The following is a 19,815-nucleotide window of genomic DNA, read 5'->3' on the forward strand; positions in this document are numbered from 1 at the left end:
CCTGTGTAACAAGTAAAAATTTTACAATATATAAACAACATTAACAACTATATTTTTTTTGTTGTTTCTCATCAAACGTTACATCATTTATTTTAAAGAATGACCTTCCAAAATGAAAACACTCCATAAAAAGGAGAATAACAAATACAAACTTATCAATTAGGTACCTAATTAATGTATGTTTACTAAACAACACATACTTGCTTATGTATTTATTTTGCCTAAAATGGTCGTCATATATTTAAGAAAGACGGAGTAAACGATCATTTTAAATAACACACAAAATTGTCAATGAATTTAAGAATCTTTCGTCACAGCCTCCTAATATAAAGTCAACAAATTGCAAACGTTCGTCATACTACTATTTTTCATTATAAAAAAAGCCATTATTTTACCTCCATTCATATAGGGAAACATTACAATTTTCTTGCACATATTAATAAAAAAAAATCAATTATTCCTATTTGAAATATAAATCGTCTTAAAATCTCCGTCGTCACCAATATTCTGTACAAGTGAACTCAGAAGAGATTACCGCAGAGGTCAGCGGGCACTCCGTGCACGCACGTCGTTAGAAGCACACGTCTATCACATGTAAGTATTTGATTATTATTTATCATGCGAAACAATTTAAAAATTGCGAATTTTTAGCTGCGCATGATAATTTTTGCTTGTAAATTTTTTTTTTCATTATGGAACTAAAAAATAATTAAAAAAAATACGAAAAAATCCCTTTTTCCTTCCACTATTTAAAGTGACTATTTTTTGGAAAAAAAATCTCGGCTTAATTAAAATTTTCAAATTTCACGCAGTTTTGTGCCGGATTTGTTTAACCTTATCAACCCATACTTTGTAATTAGTGCGAGTGCTTATTGTATCTAAAGTATTTCGACTAAGGTCAACAGAATGTTCATTGATAATTTTAAGTGGTGTCTTGTTTTGTCTGCAGCAGTTTACTTTAGGAGCAATTTTTTTAACTCTTCCCTGATTAAGTACATCTTTTTTGTAAATTTTACGAGAAAATGAGAAATAAAATCCGTTCAGATGTTTATTAGTTGTATGTGATGTAGCTAATACGACTATTTGAAGTGAAAACTTCTTTAGCGGCGTTGGGTATAAAATCTTAAACTCGCGTCAGGACACGTGGCCTGATCGAAAAAGCGTAAGACGGATGTTTTTTTTTTTAAGCCCTTATAATATTCCATGCGTAAGACGGATACCATTCCAAAATATCAAACATGCTGAACGTTAATAATCAAGTTTTCACTTCTGCCGCCACTCCCGGAGTGCAACCCGTCTTTTTTTTTATAAAAAAAAGACGTGTGGCACTCGGGGACTGCCGCGGTAAAGCTAATGCATGCTATGTCTTCAAGCCACACCTCCGTGCCCGTCCCCGTGGGGAGGGGGAGGGTGAGGTTTTTTCGTTACGGAATTTCTGCATTCGGTCCCCGCACTCAAGGCCCGCGATAGAAGCTATGCAATACCTAGCTTAAAATTAAAAAGTAGGAACAACTATAGCTTATGTAAAAAAAAATCTGCTGCATAGTTACATTACAAAATTGTATGCTACACGTCAATCGACAGTTTAAATAGATCTTTAAATACAACAAAAAGGGGCCAAGGTCACCAGAAGATATTGTAAGTTACTTCCGCGAAGGCAATCTTTATCTAGTTCATAATATGTAAAATAGTTATAAAAATCAATAGCATTCTATACTAATATTCTTCTTTTAAGTATGTACATAAAAATTTTTTTACACAATATATCACACAAAATGTGATCAAAACTCACTGCTACATTCAAAATAAAACGTCGACTTAAAACATCAACCATCAAAAAGAAATGCTTTTAAAAGCAGTTAAGTACTATGAATACATATAATCAACCATTGTGAATACAATAAAACCAACTTTGTATACTTTCAAACATCCTTATCTGGCTGGTGTAAAAGCTATGAGGGAAAATAATAATCCCAATGCACAATAATAGAACCTAAATCCTAGTCCACTATTAACCTAGAAGCGTGTTTTGATACTCGCGTTCCTGACTTATACTGATAGGTCAACGTAAACTGTTTTCTATGTAGCAAAACAGTTATATTGACGTCAAAATTATATCGCACATTAGATCATCGATTGACATAAATTAGCTACGAATTTATACAATTTTCAATAATTTACAATTAATAATAACGAGAGCCATAACTTGTTAAATAATGATGAATGATACTAATAAATTAATGATAATTATTATGTCCGTAAATATAGTAATTTAATCAATCTTTAAGTGTGATCAAAATTATTCTTTTAGTAGTTTGGAACTTAATGAAATAGGGTCATCAATTTTTACTTGTTGAGCAAATTAAGTTTTATATTTTTGTACATAAATCTTAATGTAAATTATTTATGTGATCACAATATAGGTCTAATTTGTTATGAATATTTCTTTCAGTACCAAATATGGCACTAAGCTGTGTAGTAAGGGCCGTCGCACGCGCACACCGCACCTCTCTCGTCTCTTGTTGTCGTAGAGCACACACATTGCAACATAAAGGTATGCATTTATCCTATTTCTTTGATTTTTTATTTATTTATTTTTTATGTAGAAAAGTTCTTGGTATGTATTATTTTAAGCTGAAACTGCAAAGGAGAGAGAAAATTTAAGAAAAAGTTGGATCTAATATCGATCTATTGATCCCCTACTTGCCTATAAACATTGAAAGTAAAAGGTAGGGACAAAAAAAATGTAATATAGAATATTCCAAACTGTACGAGACAATTAAAGCTATGCGAAATTAATATAATTATCCTTGTTTTAAAATAAAAGCTACATTTTTATAAAGCTTTTTTTTAAATAAGGGTCTGTAAGCTCACGCAATTATATTATAATTAATATGTACTGAATGTTACATTGCCTATTTTGCGAAGAACTTTTGCGATTGCACAAAATGTTTTAAATTTTAACTAGGTAGGTACCTTTAAATTCATAAAGACTTTTGTAAATCATAAAAAAATGTAGTAGATGACTCGAATACCAAATGACTCGCTACACTTTGTAAGCACTTAGTTAAGAACGTACCTTTAATTTAATTGTGTAAAATATTTTCTGCCACTTAACTAGCTAAAATTCATTAAAATTAAAATGTATAAAATCGTAAAGTTCCACATTGCATTTTTCATTAAACTACGAATAGCCTGAAAACTTGTTATAATTTTAATAAATTTGTTAAATTCCACGCAAAGTCGCGTCTGCAAGTAGTGAATCCGTATGAGATACAAATGTTTACAATTACATCGATGTTTATCCAACAATTATTGTCAACATATACCCCCTGCGGCGTAAAACTTATTCGTTGATAAGAGCATGATAAGATTGACCAATTCTGATGAAACTTGTACCTACTTGGACGTTGTAACAATTATTGATGAAATTATGTAATAGGTAACAACTATGAGTGTCATGTATTTTCGAATTATACATATATTTTTATCACTAAAAATCTACAAAAGAAGGAAGATAGGATAAAACGAAAATATAAACTAAACTTGGAATTAGTACGTGCATAGGTACGTTTCTACGTTCAAATAATATATCTAAAGTAGACGCGGCAAACATTTGGGTATTCTTGATGTATAATGAACTAAAATAATATTTATTATATTCTCTCAAGTGTAGATTACTATATCAATAAAAAAAATGACTTTTTGATGATAATAATTAATTTTATTAATTAGGTATCATTATTATATCTATCATTCTCCTGCTACATGTTGCGACTGTCTTTTAGCTTAGCGATTTCGCATTTATTTTCGTTTATTCTAATATTTTATTAATAAAGTTATTTTTTATATTTACAGGGCGTTTATACACCAAGAAACATGAGTGGGTGTCAGTGGACGGTGGTATTGGAACAGTTGGCATTTCAGACTATGCTCAAGTAAGTAGATTTTATTTACGACCAAGTTTAGTTGAAAATAAATAAAGAGTTTGAGTTTTGACCAAAAGCATGACCAACACGAGATTTGCAATTGATGCTTTTGAAGTTTCATACCTCAGAATAAAAAAAAAATTAATAGCAAATTAATTAAAAACCTTCTATGGGTGAAATAACTCGTAATATTTTCAAATGAATTATTTGTTTGATTTGATTTATATTTAGACTAGCTAAAAAACCCGGCTTCGCCCGGGAGTTGATATGAGATGACGTGGTAGAGTCGAAATAAAAAAATAAACTATGACGTAAAAAGTAAAAAAAAAGTTTATTGAAAACGTTTTCTCATTATTTATAATACTTGTTTATAAACAACATTTTTCATTTTATTGTCCGGAGTATATATATACATAAATTTTTCGGATTTCCTACTCTTGAGCAAGCTACATATAGCTGACCGTGAGAGAAGCAGGATTCTTTGAGGTTAATGCCACAATATTTTAAAGTTTATCCTTGCGCTTTGTTAATTGTAAAACTAAAGGCTAATTTTATTGGAAACTACAGTCTTTTAAATTGAAATGGCAATTCCGAAGAGATCAGTGGTATTCTAGGTATAAATACTGTCTGTCCTTTGGTCTTTCCAGAAATAAGTTCAGCTTCAATGATATTATTCGATAGCTGTTTTACGATCATTCTAGTTCCATTACATAATTTTGGGGAGTTGAGATTTCTGAGTAGTATGATTGGAGTTCCAATTTTCAGACGAAGGCCTAGTGTAATGGCATTCCTGGTACTTGTAAAGAGTTTAGAAATTCAGTGGGGAAGTTGACACTTTCTTCAATAGATACCATCGTGTCGATCGATTTATATATTTTCTCTTCACCAGGTATTTTCTTCAGAATATTAAAATTGATATCGTCAACGATATTATTTTTAGTGGCCAAAATTGCTCTTTGAAATAACCACTCTGCATTAGTATAGTTCTGAATAATATTTGGATAAATTTTGTCGATTAGTTCGTCTTCAGTAGTGGCTATATTACAGAAATCACTATTAAGTTCAATGAGGCCGGTCGTTTGGTCAGTAGGATATGTACCTTCGCCGATTTGTAAAAGTATTTTAGCAAATTGTGCTGTTGTTTCATCTCTTGATAATTCAACTCTCATGTTTTTTGTTAATTGCAGTATTTGGACTTGTGGCCAGAGATGTGATTTTTTCAAGCATGCATTGATCTCGTCTGCTGATGTTGTCTTGGGAATAACTGGAAGTGTTTGTCGAAAATCACCTGAGAGTATGAGTAGAGCTCCTCCCATTATTTCAGAGTTTTTTCGCAATTCTTGTAATGTTTTGTCCATGGCTTCTATAAATTTTTTATGGGCCATGGTGCATTCATCCCAGATGAAAATTTTAGCTTGTTTTAGAATTTGACCACGTCCAGATTTTCCTGAAATTTTACATACCGGGAATTGTTGTTCGGCTATATTCAATGGTATTTGTAAGGCAGAATGGGCAGATCGTCCTCCTTCCATAAGTGTGGCTGCAATGCCAGATGATGCTAGTGCCAGTGCGATGAGTTTTTTAGCACGTATTTCCGCCAGTATTAGATTTATGAGAAACGTTTTACCGGTGCCTCCTGGTGCGTCCAAGTAAATAATTCCACCAATATTGTTATTTATCCGGCTCATTATAACGTCGTAAACTTTTTTTTTATTGTCATTGAGAGTTGTGAGCAATGTATTCAAGTAGTTCATTGATGTTGTAACTTTTTTCCTTCATAATTTCGTAGTTTAGCACACTAAAAGCATTTCTTTGTGGTGCTGGCATTCCAAGTTCTACTTAGGCTTGATTATTTATTGCTAAACATTTATCTTCTAAGCGAATGAGTGTTTCATTGAAGATCTCGTCATTGAATTCTATAGTCAGTTCAGGATTAGCTTGTCGGACTTGGTACAATATATCATCACTCATACTCCTTTTGAAAGAGTCCCATAGCTGTTTTGGGTTTGATGGGTTACATGTTGTTAATATTATAGGGAAATTTCACGAAAAAAACCCACAAATAACTTATTTCTATTTCGTTTCAAAATCGAGAGTTAATTAAACACACTATTAAAAATACTCACACGTGATACTTCTAAATAAAGGCTCACAGATAACTTCTCTTATTTTCGTTTTGAAATCGCTCGTTTCGCTGTTCAAATTAAACTAACTCTGGTGAGCGACACCGGGCTCTTATATATTCAGAGAGCTAGGCTCTAGAATATTCGAGAAAATTTGAAAATATTTTCTCTCTCACACCTTCTAGAGTATTCTGGTCACTATCGTCCGCCATAATAAAAGGTTCTATAGCGGTAGCATTTGTACTAAAAGCGCGAAATTTTAAAACCTAAATTTTTTAAGGTTTTGAGAACTAATTTGGATGGAAACTAAAATTATGTCGCTTTAACTCCAAAATATAAGTTAGCTAATGACGTACAAATACACAAAATTTAATAACTTTATTATAGCAACAAATTAAATTTAAGACTTTATTGAAATTTGCTCGCAACGCTTTTGGAAATGCAACCCAAACAATCGTTGTCCTGAATGAAGTTCAAATATTCGATAACAGATGGCGCCACTATGTAGGGTTGGAAAGTTCCTTATATCTTTAGAAACACGCCCTTAGATTAAAACGGGAACTTTCTAGCTTCTGTAGCGGTAGCGTATGTAGTAAAGGCGCGAAATTTAAAAACCTAAATTTTTTAATACTTTGATAATTAATTTGGATAACTAAAATTATGTCGCTTTAACTCCAAAATATACGTTAAATAATGACGTATAAATACACAAAATTTAAATTTAAGATTTTATTGAAATTGGAATTTTAAATTAATAAAATAAATTTCGCGCCACTACTACACATGCTGCAATGGCTCACAACTATGGAGACTACACACTATGTCTATTGGAGTGTAATATAGTCTCCGAAGTTCAAATATTCGATAACAGATGGCGCCACTGCACTTAATTTCCAAGTTGAAGGGTCGGAAAGTCCCTTATATCTTTAAAAACATGCCCTTTAGATTAAAACGGGAACTTTCTTGTTCGAGGGGGGATAAAGGGCTATCACACCACATAAGTCCCTTTATCGTGTCGGGACTCCTTTTTAAGTTTTATCGGCACGCACATTTTATCGACTTAGTTTTATTATATATATAGATATAGATGTAGTAACAAGTCACTATCAAAGGGCAAAGCTGTTCAAATTTGGGTTAAGATTGCTTGTTACAGTAATCGCAGGACAGAGGTCAGGCGCGATCGCTCTCACGCATTCTTATCTATTCATTAGATATAATTATAAGCCAACAGTACACGAGTATCTGTTATTTATTTTAATTAATTGGTGAGTTCACCTGTCGTAAATAATTATTTGAATAGTGAGTTTCAATAATCGTACTAAAATCTAAATCAAAACGCGATTGGTATATATAACATACTCTCACCTTGCTCTTACCCACAGACATATACATGTCTGTGCTCTTACCTATAACAAAAATTAGGAATCCCTTGCTTCAACATTGGAGAGAAAATCTATTTCAATCAATGAACAGACATACAGACACTTGTTAAACGTACCTCTCTTAAGGGAAATTATATAAGTAAAAAGTAGATTTAAGGATTTGACCGTCTTGGTCAACCTTTCAGCTTTTTATACCAAAAAAAGATAATTAAAAAAAATGTGAAATAGTCTATACCTAGTTCGTAGAATCAAGAAGTTGCTAAAATAATATTCGTTCCGGTAAAAGATTTTTCTAAAGTTTTTTCGTTGTAGAATTAAGTGAAGAAAGTTTTTCTTAAAAGACAAACAAAGTACTCAACCTAATAATAATACAGTACTGACGTAGAAATAATAGGCTTAAATCAACAGTTCTTGAGCAGCAGCTCGGCTCAAAGCAAACTTTGCCTTGCGTTGTGAACTGGAAAACGATATCTGAAGAGGCTGAGTTCCCAAGTATATTGAATATTGATGAACTTCAATTTCAGGGGTTGCTGCACATTGCAATATAATTGTGATTGGCAACATTGATTGAACTTTAGCGGATACTTAATTGCTATGAGTTATTTGTTTTGAATATATTTCGAAGGTTTATTCAAGCTTTTCGCGTGAAAATAACTTACTGGGTATTTTTTACCGGGGAAATGACAACAAGGAACCAACTAGGTATCTTTTTGATTTCTCTCGTTGACCTAACTATAGTAAAAGGAGTATAGGTGGTCCGTGGTAGTCCAGCAATCCACTCCATCTCTAGGTATGCCAGAATTCCAGAAATAATACATTTGCATTCTATTGTATTCTGGTGTGACTAAGAGCATACAAATAGACTCTCGGATTTTTAATATTATAATACTAATAACACATTACTATAGTACTTAAAAAGTTTTATCTCTTTTTAAACGATTTCTATTCTAATACTTCATTGTAACATATGGAAACAAATTTGCATGTTATCTCGCTGTTATCATAACAGTTGGATGTCTCCAGTTTTACTCAGAGCTTATCTTATTCATACTTGATCTTATTATTCGTAACCTCTAACGTTACCTAACGTGTACTTGGTAATTTATTTACAAATATAATAATTAATACAATATTATTTGAACTCACCGTGTGATGTTTCACAGATAAGATTCTATAAAGAATAAACAATATAAAATTCTAAAACAATCAGTTAATGATAGATGCTGCGCTGTTTTTCTTAAAGATAGATAGAAAGGGTCCAATTTACAATCAAAAGCTTTTCCTACAGTAATTAATCAATAAACATGCCAAACGCCACACACAATGGAGAAACAAAATTATAATAGGTATGTGGGTTTTGGCGCCAATGGTTTTCATAATAATAATTATGACATTAAAGAACTTCTAGTGCCTTGTAATATATCATAAAAGGTACGCAATCATTTTAAAACGATAACGGATATACAGGCAAATGTTGCTTTAGCACACAAGCATCCTCCATTTGCGACAGTCAAACTATCACAGCACTATTAACAGAAAACCTCATGACTGTTTCCAGGAAGCCCTGGGCGAGGTGGTGTTCGCGCAGCTCCCAGAAGTGGGCAAGGAGATCAGAGCTGGTGAGGAGTGTGGAGCCCTCGAGAGCGTGAAGGCGGCTGGGGAAGTGTACTCGCCTGTGTCTGGATTGGTAAGCTGATAAATAGCACTACTTGCTTATTACCTCATATTAATGCAGACTCAAGAGATAAATTATATTCTTCAGTATTTTATCATCTGTGTTACAATTTGTATGTGTTATAATACAATTCATATCTTAATAATCAATAATTTGCATTGTATGCACATTTTCAGTTTGTTATTCTGGATCGATTTTATAAATTGCCAAACGTATCAATAATTCAATAGAATCTTATGAAGGGTTAGATTTTCAATGTCAACCATTTGTTTATTTTGTATTGTTTAATGTTTCATGAGGTGAACTCTGAAAATTCAAAATACCTTAAATTATCTAACAATAACTTGTTCATCAGGTAACAGAAAAGAACGACGCCGTGGAGTCAAGCCCGGCGCTGATCAACAAAGCCTGCTACAGCGAGGGCTGGCTGTTCCGGGTGAAGCTGTCCACGCCGGAGGAGCTGCAGCAGCTCATGGACCAGACCTCATACGACTCCTACCTCAAGGACCTGCACTGATCGTGACAGGACTGTAGCGACGATAGATATTGTTTATTTGTAAGGCGAGGTGGTTGTGTATAGGGTGATTGTGACGGTCATACAACTTGTCAGCAGTTTTACAAATGAAACGATCCTACCTTTAATAAATATGGCTGTGTTTTAACAAATTTCAATGACTCAATATTTTATAAAAAAATTCTGTTTTACCTAGTGTAAGAAATAAGAAAGTTTTTATACTATCTCAATATTAGAAAATAATCTGCACTGTTGTAAATGACTACCGTAATGTAAGTAAAAATAAAATAGAATTATTTAATAACCGTTTTATTTCATGACCACAAATATCTGCTCGTAATTATAACAATAGCATATAGCCTATGCTGCTAATATGGTAAGTGCAAACAACGTCAAAGTTCGACTATTACCTACATTTGTGTTCGAATAGTGCAATATACACAAGATCGAGCTGTTATTGCAATACACCACGAATAGGTATTCCTATAAATGCCGCGACTGTAAATTGATCAAAGGAATACCTACATTTCCTCTGATAGTAATATTTACATCAAGCGACCGGCTTCACGTTATTTGCTGTAAAGATTGAAATTGAAAATGCAGTTCAAGTCGGGAATAAAAAAAAAATTTTTAAAGATGTTCAATAGACAATTCCTTGCTATAAAGATAAAAGGCTCCAATTGCGCCTCTTAGTCAAAACTTTTCTATCATTCCTTCTACGTGAATTATTTAAGAGCAGCCGCTCCCGAGATGATCTCGATCAGTTCTCTCGTAATCACAGCTTGTCTCGTCCTATTGAACAGTAGCGTGAGCTTGCGTATCATCTCCTCCGCGTTCTTGGTGGCATTGTCCATGGCAGCCATGCGGGCGGACTGCTCGGAGGTCGCGCCCTCCTTCAGCGCGTAGTACAGGAGCGCGGCTAGCGTCCATTCTGCGTAACACTCGAGTTGGTCCGCATCGACGTCGTCGAAGGCGTTTATGTTTGGCGCACTCTGGAAAAGAGATCATTTCAGATGTAATAAAATGTAAATGGATATGTGATTGAAGTCAGGAATAGGAGTCTGTCTAATAAACCTATATTATAATAATTCTGAAAGCACAGAATACGTAATAGTAGCTAGCGCTACTAAAAAACTGAATAATTATTAATCGGAGAGGATTGATTAATTGCCCCGTAAAGTATAGGTATCTTATAATAAGAATAGGTACCTATTGTAAAAGACACCTTCACTAAAGTACCTACCTATTTAGAACCAAAGTTGGCAAGCCGAATAAAAATAGCAAAAATAAATAAAATAATTTTATAAAGCGAGATATTGAGGAACTATAATATTATTTTCCATGGTTTTTCATAAGTAGCATAACCATTTTCCAATCATTTGATTCTAGCGCCATCTATTCGATTTCATAATCATTACGGGATGGCAACAGTGAAACTGCTGCAATCAGTTCCTATCATTTGTAGCAAGTAGTTCTTTTGCTTATCACAGAGGGCGCTGTATGGTTATCAGCACATAAGTATTTACATATATTTTGTATTGGTATTGGGGTTCATTGAAAGGTTACAATTTAGTTATTTATTTCTGTCCAATTGCCTTCAACATGAGCATTGTTCCGCTATAATAATGTATGGTATGCCAGACTCAGACTATACCATAGGTACCAGAATATTATTATTTTGGTGTTCATGGCAAGGTTTTATAAATATAAATAGCATAGCATAGAGCTACCTACCTACTAAGTACTAAGTACTAACTTCCAAATACATATCTGTATTCCAAATTTCAAATCAAAATCGATTCAGTTTTTTAAGCCTATCAGATAGATAAGGTTACTTTAATGCAGTAACTATGTAAATAAATAATTTTGTATCTGAATTAATACCCACCTCGATTTTAAACTTATTAAAGAAGGGAATAACCGTCAGCTCATACTTGACGGGTGAGAAGTATTTGTTAAAGAATATTTCACCGAATTCGTACAAATAGCCCGAGTCTGCTATCGCCGCGGCCATCACAGAAGCGTCTGCGAACACTGGTGATATACGGCCTATCTGTGAAGACGAGTATAAATAATTTTCAATGAAATGGTCTTATGCAGGTGAAGAACTAGCCAGCGTATATAGTTATTATACTACTAGTGCCATCATTTATTTTTGACTATTTTGGTTTGGTGGAAAAGGCAAATAATAATTTTCTAAAATTATAAGCTATGTTGAAAAATATTTAAGCTAGTAAAATGGGTAGGTAACACAATTTTTGGAGCAGTGCAAGACCAAGAGGGCCGTATAAAATACTAGCTGCTGCGCGCGGTTTCCCCCCGTGGCTCCACCCCTGTTGGTCGTAGCGTGATGATATATAGCCTATAACCTTCCTCGATAAATGGGCTATCTAACACCGAAAGAATTTTTCAAATCGGACCAGTAGTTCCCGAGATTAGCGCGTTCAAACAAACAAACAAACAAACTCTTCAGCTTTATAATATTAGTATAGATTTAGTATGATAATTCATCACATCCCATAAAAATACTGATGACAAACAAAACATTTATTATGCCTTAATGTAAATAGTATGAAATTGCGGATTATGGGCGAAGCTGATCAAGCAGGACCAGGTGATAAAGTCGTTTCACGAATGCCGCAGGCTCCCTTTCTACATAAAAAAACACTAACATCTCTAATATTAATGAGCATATTCTCCGAGAAGGTCCTGCGCAGCATCCCGCGCGACTTCTCCCCCACACAGACCAGCTTGTGCGTGGCGCCGTCCGCCTTGCGCGCCGCCATCTCCCTGCGAATGCGCCGGGACACGCCGCTGTGCACGCCGCCGCAGAGCCCTGGTTTCAGGAAAGAAAATATGTTTATATTGGACACATTTGTGTAATTACAAATAACTGGTCCTTAATAACACAAGATCATGATCATCGAAGCGTTTCATGATCATTGAGTCCTCTTCGACCCTTCGTCTTTAAATAACAGTTTTAAAGTATGAAAGGCGTGGAAAAATGTTACAAGTGCAATCGATGTAAACAAAAACGAAAACTGAAATCACAAAAACGCTCAGGAAATGACGATCCAATTTAGCTAAAAAAACATTACACAAAAGATTTGGCCTCTGATCATTTTGTAATTGCTAACATTATTGAGTCATTTAATAGAAACATAACATTAATATTATGTATGATGAAAGCTATAGTACATATTACATTATTAATTGTCGGAATGTCGCGTAAAATGCGAAATTCCCATACTATAAAGTACACATATTTGTACTAATATTATAACCTTTTGGCATCGCGTGTATACCGGAGCAGAGCGTGGAGGAAAACCAACTACATAGTATAAAAAAAACACTCGTTTGAAAATATGTAGCTTATATAGATAAAAAAATAAAAATAAAAGATCGCTTGGAGATTGGCAGCTTGAGCATCGGTGATTTGTACGGACGACAAAATATTATCACGATGTATTGATGGAAATATGTAATGGATTATAATTTATTTATAAATAAAATAACAAGAATCATTTGCGATAGTTAGGATCAATGTATTTTGTGTAGAAGCTGATAGTATGTTTATTTTATAATATCCACGGATACAACCCTAAAGCTGTTCCATTTATTCGTCATTGACCCCTTCTGTGTGACGTATTAACGCTCCTATCACAATGTAATTAAACAAAATATTATTTATTTTAAATAAATCTGTAGCTGAGATAAATTTATCTTTGAAATGGTTTATGATTGTTGTCAGCTTATTAAAATGGCAAAGAATTCGTTCGTTTGATTTTATGAAATTGTCTATACACAGAAATTTATTTTAATCCGGGAATTGTAATTTCGTCCATTACTTAATAGGAGAAACCTTTGATAATGAATCGATAATTTCACGTACTTGGCACACGTAATGTAACTGATCGTGTTGTCTAATCACATAGCTGGGGTCATCATGTCGGCGGTCGGAGATAGCCGGATATCTCAGCTTCGCCTGTGTCCACGTGTCGCTTATCTGCTGATTGGACTGCGCCAAACTTTTATTGGATTCTTCGAGATAGTTTTCGATTCATTAATTTACATAAATAGGATCAATTTAAAATCATGAGACATGAAAGGGAGAAGAGTAGAAGTTGATTATATGAATATTTTCGGGAGTACAGAAGTTGCTTGGTTTGTAAATTTTTTTAAGAGAGAAAATATCTTGTGGTATTCAATTTTCATAAAAGGCAGTTTTCGTTGTGTGATTAAATTTTAAATAAATAATACGACTCTTTAATAACTTGTCTTTCACGGTCTGGCGGTAAACGTGTGAGGTATTCACTTTAAAATTATGTAATTAGTGTTATCACAAAATTACTTCATAAACATTAAACAATTTCACATATTTTGTTCTATGACCAGTGACCACTCTATCCTTGACCAGCGGAGTACAGTTTATAAATTCAGGCCAGACAGAAGTATCTACGACCTGACCCTAATTACAAGTCTATCCTTTACAAACGGAACCTCGATCAGACGTCATTGCAACGTAGATCCTCTTCGCCTTAGAGTCTTCTATTTTAACTTCTTCAGGCTTCACTTCTGGCTCCACAGCTTTGTCGTCTGGCTTCTTGTCGACGGGCCCTTTGACCAGTTGGCTGGACTCGTAGAACTTTCGAGGTCCGTAGCCGAAGGGCCTCGCCGCTTTTAACTCCCGTTCAGCTTTAGTGAACCTGGGTTAACGGAGAGAATCATAAAAGTAGTTTTATTTAGGTAAAATATTTGCATTATAATGTATTTCAATTGTGTTTTTATTTAAAGGATTTGGTATTTCCCAAAATGTTAATATTATATTTTTTATAAGTACCTAATACATTTGATCGCGTTAACCTTACGTTAATAATGTAAGTACCTGAATATCACTTATTTAAACAAACTTAGTTCTGTGCTTTTTTAATATGAAATAATACCTAGAAACATCAAAAATCACCACGAAAGCCCATTAAACCTGCACAGTGTAACCTATCATTATTATTAGGTGAAAGATAAATTGTAACTGTAAAATAATTGTCTCACTTGCTGGCTGACACCATTTTCATGGTTTTGGTAATTTTCTGAATGTTTTTGATAGATTTTAATCGCAGGGATACTTGTTTTAACTGAACCATGTTTTACGTTTCCTTATTTATACATTTTGAAGTAACTAGTCATAATGACAGTTTTAAATCTTAATGCCACATTACATTTATAGATTTTTAAATTTATAAGAACTCCTTTTCTTAATATAAATGATATTATGAAAACGCTTAAGTGTGTATTTTTTATATAAAATAGGTAGGGCATTTGACCGCTATCCTGCCTGATGTAAAGCAGTGATGCGATCTATTTAAAATGTACAATCTATTAAGTATGTATGTAAAGTATTTTCATGAAGTAATTTTCTTTTTTAGGTACGGTTAGTTCCGTACCGAAAGGGTTAAACGTCTTCAGATCTCCAGGTGTCTGTCTCCAGGTTTTATCTCATAAACCGTGATGAAATGATGTATTTCAGTTGCAGATAACAACAAATACAAAAAAAGAAAAAAAATATATTAAGGGGGGTTCCCATATAGTACGGAACCCTTCTTGCGCGAGTCCGACTCGCACATGGCCGGTTTCTTTATTTAATTAGGTACCAATATTTAAATGGATACCTATATACTTATACATATATTATGACTTTGTTTTGTATGTTTTATTGCGGTTGTATATATAGACTTCTCATAATATTATTGATATGTAGGTAATATTATTTACATTAAACAACATATTTTATTCTTATGGATAAACAACAGGCAACACTTGCAAACATTTCACTCGTGTTTGTTTATATCAATGTTTTCCCAAACCTCGCCACTAACATCATTATCTATGGTGACTACAATTACATATAAATTACCTTAACTGATACCGATATTATAAAAAAACAAGCGAAACATAAGCCAAACAAGTTATTATGTTGCGTAATTTGTTAGTATCGCGAATCCGAAGGTCGACTTCACAGGCGAGATCAGTTTTGACGCCGCTCATTTATCGACCTCAGATAGCAATAAGATTTTTGTTATTGTTGATAACATTGTTTTATGTACACGAGAAATAGGGAGGCTCTAATAATATATTATTATCGAATGCAAAGATCAACATGTAAATCACTACATAGTATAAAACAAAGTCGCTTTCCCTGTCCCTATGTCCCTATGTCCCTTTGTACGCTTAAATCTTTGAAACTACGCAACGGATTTTGATGCGGTTGCGGCCGGCCGCCCGGCTATATACCATTGAGCTATATACCTATTTTATACCCGTGTGCGAAGACGGAGCGGGCCGCTATGTTTTTTTATACAACGTTCACAGTTTTCCTGTAGTTTATTTAGTATCAGCATTGCACCCGTGCGAAGCCGGGGCGGGTCGCTAGTAAAATAATAAAAATAAGAACAATATACAGTACCTATACTGGCTGGATATTTAAATTATACAAAAGGTATGTTTTGATTTTCCTAACAGGCACTGCATGTAAGATCTTAAAATGTAGTAGATAAGTACATACTTAATGGTGCAAGAAATTATTAAGTTTACTTCACGACCCTTTACAGTTTATTCTCGAAGTAGTATATTACGTGATATTATTAAAGATACTGGAAATAATTGAAAAGGTCTGTAAGTGTCACTTATCGGGAAACTGCTTAAAAGCGGTTCATTACATCATACCTAATGCTTAAGGTACCAACTTGTGATTATTATAATATGTTCTATCAATCAACCCTTTGTGAACAGTGTTAAAATATAATCATAATAATATGCAGTTATATTCAAGAAGCAATTAATTGGAACTTTAAGTTTTCACACAATAAAAGTTAAGGATTGCTAGGTACTAACTGCAGTAAAGTTATTAAAATAAATGTACTAAATACCCAAGTGCAGAAGCTCATATCCTTCCTAAGGAGTGCTCATTTTCTACACACATAAGTAAATAATCCACAGAAAAAAAATATTTTTCTTTATTTACCAATTACCATCGACCCTACAGAATATGCATGCATATGCATTATGATAATTTCACTCGACATTTTCAGCTCTTACTCTCTTTCCATGAACTTATATTCCGTAATGGGTAGCTGTAAAAAATTACAATGGACTTCTAGTCAAACTAATTATGTACAAAGAATATGATTAGCATAAGGTAACATTTTTTTACATAAATTCGACGACTTATTGGTGCGATAATAAGGAAAATATAAAACCTGATGCACCGATGTTAAAAATATCATTAGGTTAAAATTGTAATAAAAATTATCATTCGTTACATTTTGTTAAACTTCGGTAACCTTTACTTGTAGAAAAGTTTTATTATGTTTACAAAACAATATGTAAAGGATCTCGTCAATACAAAGCTTATTTTAACATTACGGAATTAATGGATACGACCTTGTCGGTGCAAACTAGTTATAATATTTATAAACACTTCTACAAGTTTGAGGCTGGAATACATAGATATATAACATCGGTCATGAACGAGTCGGCATTTGCTTCGAGGGTTGTGGACAATTTATTGTTCTTAATTTGTAAATAGAAGGGAAAGATCATAAAATATGAATAACATTTTTTTTCAGGCTGTTTCCATATTTCCTACATCCTTGACAAAAATGTAAACATTACTTGCTACTTGCTTTCAGAATGAATACTTAATTTAAAAATAAAGAGCCGCTATTACGCTTTAATCCATCAGTCCTCGGAATCACAGACACAATAGAAAATCTATTGTGTCGCGCCCCGATCGGGCCTTACGGTGGTCAATGGGTTAAATATCGTAATATGTATTATGACAACTCTTACTTTACCTATATTTATTAGCTGTATGTATGGATGTTGACCACACAGGTTGACCACGTATGTGAGCTGTATTTATGGATGTTGACCACACACAGGTTGTCGGTTGACCACGTATGTGAGCTGTATTTACGTAGTAACTATTTAATTATCTGTGGCTACATGCTCCAGTGACGTCACCACATCGTCACGACAGATCTACGTCGCAAATAATAGATACTAAATACATTAATAATATGTATCTCGAAAATATAATGTATATTATTTATAATTATAATAATATACTATTTAACTAAATTTATAATAAACTAGCGGTCCGCCCCGGCTTCGCCCGTGGTACATATTTACGTTTTCTCTACATAAGAACCATCCTCGTACTTCAAGGAATATAATAAAAAAAGAATTATCGAAATCGGTTCAGCCGTTCTCAAGTTATGCGCTTACCAACACATTTTGGGATTCATTTTTATATTATAGAAGATGATAGAGCTTTTAAGCCCAGAACTTGCTTATTTGAAACAGTTCCGCTTGATCTCTACATTTTTAATTACTTTTCTAAGTTACTTTTACTAAAATCTGCCAAACTGCTAACAATTATAATCATAATAACTGTAGATAAGTATATCAAAGTTTTATAACAAGTATTTAGACGCAGAACCCTATAAAAAGGGTCAATTTACTAACGACCATGAAAAGCTGTTATAATTATTCATCAATAGCGTATTGGTTATAAGACGCAATTTCAACCGAATATTGCATCGGCTATCATAATTGTTCTACATACATACACTTTATATATTAAAAAGAACATTAATCACGAACTTTAGCTTACATATTTTTTCAAGCCTTGAAAGGATCTATGTTACTATCACCACCTTAAACTCACAATAAATCTAAGTAGTCGAAGAAATCGAAATTATGCTACAAGAAATAATAAATTTTTAAAGTATCTACATATTATTAACCATAAACAGGCTGGATTTACATGGTTATAGGACATCGGCAGGTTTTGGTGAAAGCAAAAAGTAATCTTAATTTCTTTGGGACGAATTTAAATAGTCCTTTCACCAAAGATAAGAGCGAAAATAATAACCCTATAATATGTTTTATGTAGGATATAATTATTACAACTTTACAATAAAAATACGAAAAGCCTTCTTGGTTACTGGTTCAATTTTTAACAATTTAACATGGTATATTATAACTGATGAGGATATTTATGATTACAATTATATTCTTCCATATAACAAAACTATTAAAACAAATCAAAAGCAAGTCAAAATTGCATCCATCACAAACTACATTTCTACAAACGAGATAGTCCGGGATACATCGGCCATTTTTGCAAGTGATTACTATCAAGCTAATTTTTCGTGAGTAGCTTTATTTTGATGAGATGCCCAATAATTTCATGTACAAAACTCTCGATTGTGGTAGCTACCAGAGGAAACAAGGATAAAATATTTTGATTTGATGGTTCTCAAATATTAATTACTAACTGAATGTTTTTTTTTGTACAATCTCAAGATAATTATCTAAATTATTCGAAAAAATATTTGTCCTACAAAATCTATGGTTTGATCAAAGAGTCCCCCTTTCCAATGTGTATCGATAACGAAGTCATCATAAATGATTACTAACCAGCTGATTTTTTTTATTTTCACTTATTTAATACTTAGGTATATAATTCAACAGACATATTGTCCTACAAATTGCGTAATAAATATTTGAGAACCGTCAAATCAAAAATTTTTATCCTTGTTACCTCTGTAAGCTACCACAATCGAGAGTTTCGTACATGAAATTATTGGGCATCTCATCAAAATAAAGCTACTCACGAAAAATTAGCTTGATAGTAATCACTTGCAAAAATGGGCGATGTATCCCGGACTAAGAGCTTTACGAATGACCGACATATTATAACTTATTTTAAAATGTCTTAGGCTAAGGTCTTAAGTATTTTTTTTTAAACAACATGGCAAAGTGCACTTGTATGTCAGTGATTATAAATATACTGTTTTTATTTAAATAACTTTTTTAAAACTTTTAGATGTTATTTAAATAAAAAATTTAAATGCGATATTTTATAATACATAATTTATCGGTAGAAATCTATAATAGCAAAAATCACAAATAATAGTAATTATAGCAATGCGCTTATTTGGACAGTATGAATAATTATTCTATTCTCCATATAAACTTATATATATAACACCGATATTCAAAATATTTTTCTCCATACAAGATAGTCGTATCGATATAAAATTGCGAGTTAAAGTTTACAAACATAGGGTTTAGCTTATGACGTCAGCCGGCGCGATAAAAGCGGCGCACGCGCTGCTGTTTCGTTTCT

At 33.2% G+C, this 19,815-nt stretch overlaps 2 protein-coding genes across 2 annotated transcripts; one reads left to right on the forward strand and one right to left on the reverse strand.

The window, feature by feature from the left end:
• The first annotated feature begins 527 nt into the window (after window positions 1-527).
• Window positions 528-9,905, forward strand: LOC149491555 (uncharacterized). Its single transcript, XM_089695593.1, has 5 exons — window positions 528-594; window positions 2,453-2,554; window positions 3,859-3,938; window positions 8,993-9,121; window positions 9,465-9,905. Exons 2-5 carry the CDS (start codon window positions 2,461-2,463, stop codon window positions 9,624-9,626), a joined length of 465 nt encoding a protein of 154 aa, XP_089551719.1. The 5' UTR covers window positions 528-594; window positions 2,453-2,460; the 3' UTR covers window positions 9,627-9,905.
• Window positions 9,906-10,287: 382 nt separating this feature from the next.
• On the reverse strand, window positions 10,288-14,764 carry LOC149491556 (ATP synthase F(1) complex subunit gamma, mitochondrial-like). Its single transcript, XM_089699920.1, has 5 exons — window positions 14,673-14,764; window positions 14,124-14,329; window positions 12,296-12,459; window positions 11,512-11,676; window positions 10,288-10,615 (listed from the first exon to the last, which is right to left on the reverse strand). Exons 1-5 carry the CDS (start codon window positions 14,762-14,764, stop codon window positions 10,349-10,351), a joined length of 894 nt encoding a protein of 297 aa, XP_089556046.1. The 3' UTR covers window positions 10,288-10,348.
• Between the last annotated feature and the right edge of the window lie 5,051 nt (window positions 14,765-19,815).

Source organism: Colias philodice, chromosome 1 (genome assembly GCF_061535455.1).
Source record: "Colias philodice isolate Cphi_HAF_F1 chromosome 1, ilColPhil1 Martin Lab GWU primary, whole genome shotgun sequence".
Lineage (NCBI taxonomy): Eukaryota > Metazoa > Arthropoda > Insecta > Lepidoptera > Pieridae > Colias > Colias philodice.

Excerpts from the sequence above, each read along its gene's own strand:
- LOC149491555 (XM_089695593.1), top strand. The coding sequence starts at position 2,461 with ATGGCACTAAGCTGTGTAGTAAGGGCCGTCGCACGCGCACACCGCACC. Across the intron at positions 2,555-3,858 it reads ACACACATTGCAACATAAAG|GGCGTTTATACACCAAGAAA; the intron begins GTATGCATTTAT and ends TTATATTTACAG. Across the intron at positions 9,122-9,464 it reads ACTCGCCTGTGTCTGGATTG|GTAACAGAAAAGAACGACGC; the intron begins GTAAGCTGATAA and ends CTTGTTCATCAG.
- LOC149491556 (XM_089699920.1), bottom strand. The coding sequence starts at position 14,764 with ATGGTTCAGTTAAAACAAGTATCCCTGCGATTAAAATCTATCAAAAAC. Across the intron at positions 12,460-14,123 it reads TGCAATGACGTCTGATCGAG|GGCTCTGCGGCGGCGTGCAC; the intron begins GTTCCGTTTGTA and ends TCCTGAAACCAG. Across the intron at positions 10,616-11,511 it reads TTAATAAGTTTAAAATCGAG|AGTGCGCCAAACATAAACGC; the intron begins GTGGGTATTAAT and ends TCTCTTTTCCAG.